This window comes from Otolemur garnettii, unplaced genomic scaffold, assembly GCF_000181295.1.
Source record: "Otolemur garnettii isolate 467f Iridium unplaced genomic scaffold, OtoGar3 scaffold00144, whole genome shotgun sequence".
Classification (NCBI taxonomy): domain Eukaryota; kingdom Metazoa; phylum Chordata; class Mammalia; order Primates; family Galagidae; genus Otolemur; species Otolemur garnettii.
In genome coordinates, this window is record NW_003852539.1 from 491427 (window position 1) to 501376 (window position 9950).

Here is a 9950-nt window from a genome sequence, read left to right on the forward strand (position 1 = left end):
AAAAAAAAAAAAGAAAGAAAGAAAAAGCTATGATTATGGATTATCTCCTATCTTAAATCAGGATTCTGTAGGGTACAGGGGTGAAGGAGTGGAAAGGGGAGAAGGAACTGAAAGAAGGTTCAATATAAATGTGGAAAACAACTACCTCCAAATGCTATGCTTCTCAAGCTAGCAACTCAGAGGACTAGCTAGGCAGCCATAACTCTTGGGAATGCAAATGATTATTTTTTGTTTTTGCTTTTTTTACCCTCTGTTTGTTTTTTTACCTCAGAGCAAACACGGACAGATGATTGTCTTGATGTTACTGACCTGGGATTTGGCAAAAGCAGTATTTTATTAAGTGCTTCAAATTCAGGCATGTCACTAATTTTTGTTTCCTAAAAGGAAAGAAAAGATGACTATTAAAAATTATAAAGGTAAATCATTGGCAATGCAATCCTAGAACTAATGCTATATACACACACACATATATTTAATATACTTTTATATTAATTTTATATATATATATATTTTTGAGATAGAGTTTCACTCTTTCACCCTAGGTCAGTGGTTCTCAACCTTCTTAATGCCGCAATGTGTTTTCATTGTTAAAAGGGGTGTGACCCACAAAATGAGAACTGTTACCCATAGCTTACAGCAACATCAAACTCTTGGGCTCAAGCAATCCTCTTGTCTCAGCCTCCCAAGTAGCTGGGACAACAGGTGCCTGCCACAACACCCAGCTAGTTTTTCTCTGTTTGTAGAGATGGGTGGGTGGGGTCTTGCTTTGCTCAGACTGGTTTTAAACTCCTGAGCTCAGGCAATCCACCCCCCTTGGCTGCCTGAGTGCTAGGATTACAGGCATGCCATATATTTTTATATATCATATGATATATTTATATATAAACATATAATGCCTATGCATAGTACAAATATCAAAAAGCACAAAAGGGTATAGAATGAAAAACTGATTGTTAGCGTCTCTCTCATGCTCTCTGTCTCTCTCCATAGACACACACATCTATCTATATGGTACTATATATATAATCTTCACCTTATCTTTACCTTGATTCTTTCCTTTGTTAAATGTATTTTGAATATACACTTATTCTTTTTTTTTTTTTTTTGAGACAGAGCTTCAAGTTATTGCCCTGGGTAGAGTGCTGTGGCATCACAGCTCACAGCAACCTCCAAGTCCTGGCTCAAGCGAGTCTCCTACCTCAGCCTCCCAAGTAGCTGGGACCACAGGTGCCTGCCACAATGCCCGGCTATTTTTTTTGGTTGTAGCCATCACTGTTGTTTGGAGGGCCCGGGCTGGATTTGAACCCACCACCTTAGCTGTATGTGGCTGGCACCTTAGCCACTTGAGCCACAGGCACTGAGCCCCCATTTAAAAAAAAATTTTTTTTTTGCTATTGAGGTGAGTTCCTTATTTTGGATATTATTTACTTTGATAATCCCCTTATCAGATACTAGAGCTTACAAATATGTGTGGGCTGCCTCTTCACTCTGTTACTTATTTCCTTAGCTGCGCTGAAGTTTTTTAGTTTGATGTACTTCCATTTGTCTGTGCTATCTTTGTTGCCTGAGCTTTTGGGGTCAAATAAATAAAATCATTGCCTAGACCCGTATCTTCCTGTGTTTTCTTGTAGTAGTTTTATAGTTTCAGAGATTATGTTTAAGTCTTTAATCCATTTTAAGTTGATTTTTATTTATTTATTTATTTTGAGACAGAGCCTCAAGCTGTCGCCCTGGGTAGAGTGTGGTCGCATCACAGATCACAGCAACCTCCAACTCCTGGGCTTGAGTGATTCTCCTGCCTCAGCCTCCCAAGTAGCTGGGACTACAGGCATCTGCCACAATGCCCAGCTATTTTTTGGTTGCAGCTGTCATTGTTTGGCAGGCCCGGGCTGGATTTGAACCTGTCAGCTCAGGTGTATGAGCTGGTGCCTTAGCCGCTTGAGCCACAGGCGCCAAGCCCATGAAGAGTTTTTATGTAGCTTTAGTTCTTCAACTCTGGAAGCCTTCCATAACCAACACAGGCAGGTTTAGATACCACCGTTCTTGCTTCCACAGTGTTCTGGGCCTACTGCTGTTGTAGAATTTATTGAAAGGTATGGCAGTGGTTAGTTATATGACTATCACTCTCAATCAGCTAACTTCTGTGAGGGCCAGTTCTGTTTTTTGTTACCATATCCAGATTGTATGAGAAACAGTTTTGGTTTTGGCACATTGTATGTGCTCAGTAAATATTTGTTAAATGAATAAACTCTGTCATATAGACAAAGAACATTTGGGAAATTCTTTGAGATGAGTTATGAAATCAAGTAGCGCTTCATGAAGATTAGTGCACTAGTGTGCACAGGACAGATGAGGAGGAAAGACTAAAAAGAGATGAATTAAGAAGTTGTTTCAGTAACTCAGGTACTACCCAGGATATAATAGGTAACAAGAGGGAGATAGTTTCTGCCCTCATGGAGTTTATAATCTAACAGAGAATAAAGGAAGAAAAATGGATTTACAATGTAGGAAGCAATATGGTGTACTATAAGGCTACATCCTTTATTAGTTCAGTGCCTCTAAAACACTGCCTGAAAGGGAAATAATACATTTGGGGTATTTTGAGATAATGGCTAAAAACAAAGAGCCAAAGAGTTTATTTCAGCCTTTATTCTTCTACTTATTAACTGTGTAACCTTAGGTAATGACATCACTTCATCTCATTCAATCTCAGTTTCTTCAGCTGTGAAAATGGCAATGACGAACTTATCACATAATATTATTTTGTAGACTAAATGAGAAAACTCACATAAAATGCTTAACACAGTACCAGGCACATAGTAACCAATAGATAAATGTCACGCTCTCTTCCTTTTAGCCCCTGAGGTATTGAGTCCTAGCAAGGAAGAGATTGAGGATATGTCTGATCTCCATGATTTATACACCGATCTCTTTACAGGGCATGATCCTGCACCAATTCTCACCATTGAAAATTAAGAGATCTAGGAAATGTAAGCAATAGCTGTGTGACCTCAGACATATCACTTAACCTCACTTGGTTTTATTTCCCAGCAAGTCAAACTTCAGGGATTGAACTGGAGGACCCTTAATATTCTAAATTGAAAAACAATTTCTTTCTTTCTTTCTTTTTTTTTTTTTTTCTGCAGTTTTCGGCCAGGGCTGGCTTTGAGGTTTGAACCTGCCACCTCCAGCATATGGGACTGGCACCCTACCCTTTTGAGCCACAGGCACTGCCCGAAAAACAATTTCAATAGGTATCAAGATGTTACAAGTTGGTACCTTTGACACATATCAAATACTGAGCTTGATGTACTTTAGTTCTGATGCATATGACATTTTAAATTTTGATTTGAGGCAGCACCTGTGGCTCAGTGAGTAGGGTGCTGGCCCCATATACTGAGGGTGGCAGGTTCAAACCTGGCCCTAGCCAGCTAAAACAGCAGTGACAACTGCAACAAAAATAGCCAGGTATTGTGGCAGGCACACAAGTAGTCCCAGCTACTTGGGAGGCTGAGGCAAGAGAATGGCTTAAGCCCAAGAGCTGGAGGTTGCTGTGAGCTATGACACTACAGCACTCTACTAAGGGCGACAAAGTGAGACTCTGTCTCTAAGAAAATAAATAAATAATAACTTTTGATTTGAGGGTAACATTATGGATCTCAAAGCTATTGGTCCTGGCATATATGCAATTAAGTCTTCTAACTCAGCACCTGTAATATTATAGTATTTATTTACATAGGTGTCCATCCTTCTCTGTGTGGCCTCTGAAAACACAGGACTGTCTTTGTATTCCTAGGACCTAGGCTAGTTCCTGGCATTCATAAATGTCTGTTGAATGCATAATTAAGTAAAGGAGTGAATGGCTAGACAACTGAAAATAGTTGTAGCTGGTCAGGTGCGGTTGCTCACGCCTGTAATCCTAGCACTGTGGGAGGCCAAGGTGGGCGGATTGCTTGAGCTCATGAGTTCGAGACTAGCCTGAGCAAAAATTAGACCCTGTCTCTATTAAAAACAGAAAAACTGAGGCAAGAATATCGCTTGAGCCTGAGGTGGAGGTTGCTGTGAACTATGGTGCCACAGCACTCTACCTAGGGCAACAGCTTGACACTCTGTTTTAAAAACAAAAAAGAAAAGAAAAGAAAAGAAAATAGTTATAGCCTATGAAAAAACATTAACTAAAGGAAAACAGGACACATAATCTAACAGTTCTACTTTTGACTAAGTCTACAAAAGAATTCACCTAGCTTGGAAAGAATCTCCTTTCTGAGAGCAAACAAGATATAGTTCTTGTACTCATGGTAACAATGTTCAACAAGCAGGATCTACTATAAAGTAGCTGAGAAAGAAACATCTAACAGGTGATAGGCCCATAAACTGAGGCTTGAAAAAGCAAGCAGCCTCTGCATTGGATTGAGAATACAATTCTGTTCCCTAATGCCCCTCTTGCTGACTTGCTCACCAGCCAGCAAGACCCACACTATTTCTTGCATCTCTTTTCAAGACCTATACTTGTCAAGACCTATACTATTTCCTGCATCTCTTTCTATTTGGCTACATGTCTGCTTGGATTTGGGGAACATAATTGTTTTTCTCTCTTGCCAGACCAGACTAGCTTTGCTTTACTTCTCTGAGCCTTGGATTTGCTCATCTTTCAGATGGGGCTAGAATAATACATGGCCAACAGGGCTGTTGAGAATGAGACATAAGTGTGAAAACATTTAACATTTATTCATTCCCAAATATTTATGGAAAACCTGTCCATAGGTACAGTGATCTATGAGACAAAATCCTTGACCTTCAGGATCTCACTGTCGAGTTAATGAGATAGAGATAAAAACACCAATGACAGTACAGTGTGCTAAGGAAGAAGCTTGTGAGGTATACACAAATTGCTCTGGGGTCACAAGGAGGAGATAGTTTAAAAGAAGCTGACCCAGTGAAGAGCAAAGCTGGTTAAGAGCAATGTTGGGATCTGCTGCCTTGGTGTGCAGGGAGGAGCACAACCCACCAGGAGGCCCAGAGCAGGGCTATGGCCTATATGAAGATGAAGACAGCACAGCAACCTCAGTGACCCAAACATCAGATTAAAGACCCAGTAGGAAGCACACATCTTACCTCTCCTCTGCGAATCTGGATGTTCCTTATAATTCGCTCTAACAGGCCAATGTGCTGCATGAAACGGAGACTATTTTCCTGTAATTGCTTGTTTTCTTTATCCAGGAAAAGTACTCTAGGGATAGCATAAATCAGTGGCATGACTAGAAATTTCTGTATTACTACTAAAAGTCCAAAACTATGTCCCACTTCCCATTAGCTCTGGATCTTAGACCACTATCCAGATTTTAGAAGCAAATTTGGTAGAATAATTCCTACCACATTCCAAGACAAAGTAAAAATCAATAAGCTTCTAGGCTGTAAATGATTATTAAATACATGTGCCAGAGTATTAAAGGAACAATTCTAGCCCTTGAAAAATTGAAGGAAGGGTATGATCCCATTTAAGGGTTTTCAAATGCAGCTACAAATTCATATCTGGTTCTGATTTCTTACATAGAAGTAAAATAGCAGCAGCAGCAGAGGCAACCATTTATTAAGTACTTACCATGTACTTAGGCAATTAACTTACCCACCTAGTGAGCACTTAAAACTTTTCACATATTAGGTTATTTAGATTTTAAAAAATTTTAATTTATGGCTTGGTGCCTGTGGCTCAAGTGGCTAAGGTACCAGCCACATACACCTGAGCTAGCGAGTTTGAATTCAGCCCAGGCCCGCCAAACAACAATGACAGCTGCAACCAAAAAATAGCCAGGCATTGTGGCAGGCGCCTGTAATCTCAGCTACTTGGGAGGTAGAGGTAGGAGAATTGCTCGAGCCTAGGAGTTGGAAGTTGCTGTGAGCTGTGAAGCCATAGCACTCTACCCAGGGTAACAGCTTGAGGCTCTGTCTAAAAAAAAAAAATTAATTTAGTCTGGGTATGGTTGTTCATGCCTATAATTTAGGGAGGCTGAGGTGGGATGATCATTTGAAGTCAAGAGTTCAAGACTATCCTAAGCAAAAGCAAGACCCTGTCTCTACTAAAAACAGAAAAATTAGCTGGACATTGTGGTTTGCACCTGTAGTCCCAGCTACTTGGGAGGCTGAGACAAGAGAATCACTTGAGCCCAAGAGTTGGAGGCTGCAGTGAACCATGATAACAACACTGCACTCTACCCAGGGCAACAGAGCAAGAATCTGTGTTTAAAAAAAAAAAAAGAAAGAAAAGAAAAAGAAAATAAAAAAGGAAAAAATATACTCAAAAATTGGGGGAAAATTGTAATTGAAAAAATTTTAATGTTATTTTAATTTTTATTATTGTTTATTTTAATATATTCTATTTGTGTTTATTTTTATTTAAAATATTTTATTTTTAATTTAATTTCTGTGTATTTAGCTTTTTTTGAGACAGAGTCTTACCATGTTGCTCCCAGTAGAGCGTCACAGCTCACAGCAACCTCAAACTTTTGGGCTGAAGCGATTCTCCTGCCTCAGCCTCCCATGCAGCTGAGACTACAGGCACCTGCCACAACACCTGGCTATTTTCTGTTGCAGTTGTCATTGCTGGTTAGCTGGCCCAGGCCGGGTTTGAACCTGCCAACTTCAGTGTATGTTGCCAATGCCGTAACTACTGTGCTATGGGTGCCAAGCCTGTATTTGGCTTTTATAACTATTCATCTATTTGTCTGTCTATCTATCTATCTATCTATCTATCTGTCTATCTATTTATTTTGAGGCAAGGTCTTACTCTGTTGCTTAGACTTAGAGTGTTGTGGCATCAGCCTCACTCACTGTAACTTGAAACTCCTGATCTCAAGCAATCCTCCCACCTGCACCATTGCATTTGGCCTATTAGCCTGAGGAAAGTGAGACTCAGCGAAGGGAAAGTAACTTGTTTAAAAACATAAAAAAAGAAATTTGTAGAGCTGAGATGCCAACCCAGATCCCACTATATAGTTGCTGACCCAATTTATTTGGGTGTCATAATAGTATCATAGTTTTGATCAAAGATTTGTGTCTGAGTTCTAGTTCTGGCCATTATGTGACCCTTGGCAATCTACAAATTTGAGCTTTACCTGTAAAATAAGGAAATACCCTGTGGAAGAAACTTACTCTAAGGAAAATATCTAAGTCCAATCCAGGTGACCAGACTGCAGTAGGACAAGAAGGAAGATAATTAATGTGAAGGCAAGTGCAATGAGTCAATTGTTTTGAGCCCTGATGGTCAGAAGTTAGATCTAGTTATAATTCTAGATGAGCAAAGATTTTTTTTTTTTAAACCAAGAGTGACTGTGCATGGGCAGTGTTGTCCTAGCCACCTTGGTTCCCCTTGTGTGAGATCCATTAACACTGTCATTTCATTATAGCTGGGACTACAGTGCTAAGATTATAAGTAATGATTTCTGTGGGCTATGTAGGAAAGGGGAGATGCAGACAGTAAAAAATAATCAGAGATTCTCCAAGCCTGTCCAGAGAAAAGTGTGCCCAAAGCAGTGGACACACTGGTTGGCAACCTCTCTCTAGACCATGGTGCTGTGGTCTAAAGCCAGGCTACCGAGGTCTACATGCTTCTCTGCCACTGGCCAGGCTGGGTGAGCTCCCTAACCTCCGTAGGCCTTTGGTTCCCTTCCATAAAATAAGGCAGTAATAATGTTTCCCTCCTGGGACTGGTCAGGATTAAATGAAGAGAAAGAAAGAGTTAGAAAGCACCCTCAGCTCGTCACCTGTAGCTCAGCAGCTAGGACACATGCACCAGGGCTGGCAGGTTTGAACCTGGCCCAGACCTGCCAAACAGCAATGACAACTACAACAAAAAAATAGCCAGGCTCAGCGCCTGTGGCTCAAGTGGCTAAGGTGCCAGCCACATACACCTAAGGTGGCGGGTTCGAATCCCCAGCCCGGGCCCGCCAAACAACAATGATGGCTGCAACCAAAAAATGGCCAGGCGTTGTGGCGGGTGCCTGTAGTCCCAGCTACTTGGGAGGCTGAGGCAGGAGACTCGCTTGAGCCCAGGAATTGGAGGTTGCTGTGAGCGTGATGCCATGGCACTCTACCCAGGGGCATAGCTTGAGGCTCCGTCTGAAAAAAAAAAAATAGCCAGGCATTGTGGTGGGCACCTATAATCCCAGCTACTTGAGAGGCTGAGGCAAGAGAATTGCTTAAGCCCAAGAGTTTGAGGTAGCTGTGAGTTGTGATGCCACAGCACTCTACTGAGGGCAGCATAGTGAGGCTCTGTCTCAAAAAAAAAGAGAGAGAGAAAGCACACTCTGGGAACAGTGCCTTACACATAGTAGGTGCTCAAACAAATGTTAATTATTATCATTATCATTGGTGATGTTTTCCATTAATATGAATTGACTCTCTTTGCTCTGATTCTTGCTCTCAGATAACTTTGATTGTAATCCTATGAAGAAGAGAATGCTCAGGGTGGCTGATATCTCAATTCTTTTCTGCATGTAATACTTCTCATTAAAAATCAATCCATTGGTATCCTGTGGGTATCATGAACTCAAGTTACTTCAGTGAGCTTGATTTTCTCTTGGTCTGCCTTAGGTATCGAATGAGAAAAATGATTGTCAACACACACAAAGTGACAAGCCATGTCCTCAGTGAGGCAGTGCCCCCATGAAAGAGCCTATCTATATAGCCAAATAAGCCTCTTCCATGATATTTTTGTCTTTAATTTCACACTTGCATGATCTTCTGAAAACAGCAAACAGCAGAACAATAGGACAGTCTCTGGAACTGTTTCTTTGTTGAGGGAGAAGCATCCTCTTTATGGAGATCACTGGCTCCCAGGCAGGACGGCACCTACCTGCTCTGGATTGAAGATATCATCCATTTGTTGCTATGGATTAATTCTTCTTGCTCTGTGAGTTGCTCCAGAAGTTTCCTTTTCTCTAGCAGCAGGATATCATTTTGGGTAGTGATCTGGTCCTGGAGTACCTTCTCCTAGGGATTAGAAAGTCCCCTAATTACCACGACAGAAGAAAGAAGTATAAATTTAAGAGCATCAGCCCATTTCTAAACTCTAACAAAAAATTTCCCTTGTTCACTTTTTTTCTCCTGTTCTATATTCCACTTATACTTCTTTGCTAACATTGTAATTTCATTATATCTAAATAGTTCTTCTATTTATTTTGGTCACTTTATGTCATGTACATGTATTTTGTTTGGACATTTAATCATGTATTTGTATTAAGATATAAAAATATCTGAGCACTAAACTTCCAGTAAGATCCTAATGTGCTTATCTATATCCCAGCTCTATACATATCAAACCACTGACAAATGTAACTAAATTCTCTGAAACCTCCTATTGAAAAATTTCCCATTTAACATATTTCCCTCTGCTTCATAGCTATATTCTCTTTAAGACAAAGGGAGAAAAATGAGAACATAACTACCTCACATTTGTCAGTGTCAGGATCTCAGCTGGTCTGGAAAATTAAACTTACAAGCCAGGTTCCAAAACTATTCTTGCAATGATAATGCAGAAATGAGTCCTAGCCTGACACGTCGTCGTTATACTTTCTACCAATGATTGTCCCCAAAAGCGGTAGCCACTGAAGTTTTAGCTAAAGTGATAAAGAACTGCATTTTGTGAAAAAAACACTAACATTTTTTTTTTTTTGAGACACAGTCTCATTTGGTCACTCACTTGGTAGAATGCTGTGGCATCTTAGCTCACAGCAACCTCAAATTCTTGGTTTCAAGTGATCCTCCTGCCTTAGCCTCTGTCTCAAAAAAAAAAAAAAGCCTCAAGCTGTCCCCCTGGGTAGAGCCTCAAACTGTCCCCCTGAGTAGAGTGCCGTGGCATCACAGCTCATAGCAACCTCCAACTCCTGGGCTCAAGCGAGTCTCCTGCCTCTGCCTCCCAAGTATCATACTTTTATCATTTACTAGGGTTGATT

General features: G+C 40.6%; 1 protein-coding gene across 2 annotated transcripts in view; it reads right to left on the reverse strand.

The window, feature by feature from the left end:
- CCDC30 (coiled-coil domain containing 30) overlaps nt 1-9950 on the reverse strand; it is a 129169-nt gene that overhangs the window by 1011 nt on the left and 118208 nt on the right. For both annotated transcript variants that reach the window (XM_023518668.1, XM_003799010.2), the window contains 3 exons: nt 8852-8988; nt 5116-5230; nt 310-377 (listed from right to left, as the gene is read on the reverse strand). In XM_023518668.1, the coding sequence (XP_023374436.1) occupies nt 310-377; nt 5116-5230; nt 8852-8988 (320 nt within the window). The remainder of the gene's footprint in view (nt 1-309; nt 378-5115; nt 5231-8851; nt 8989-9950) is intronic.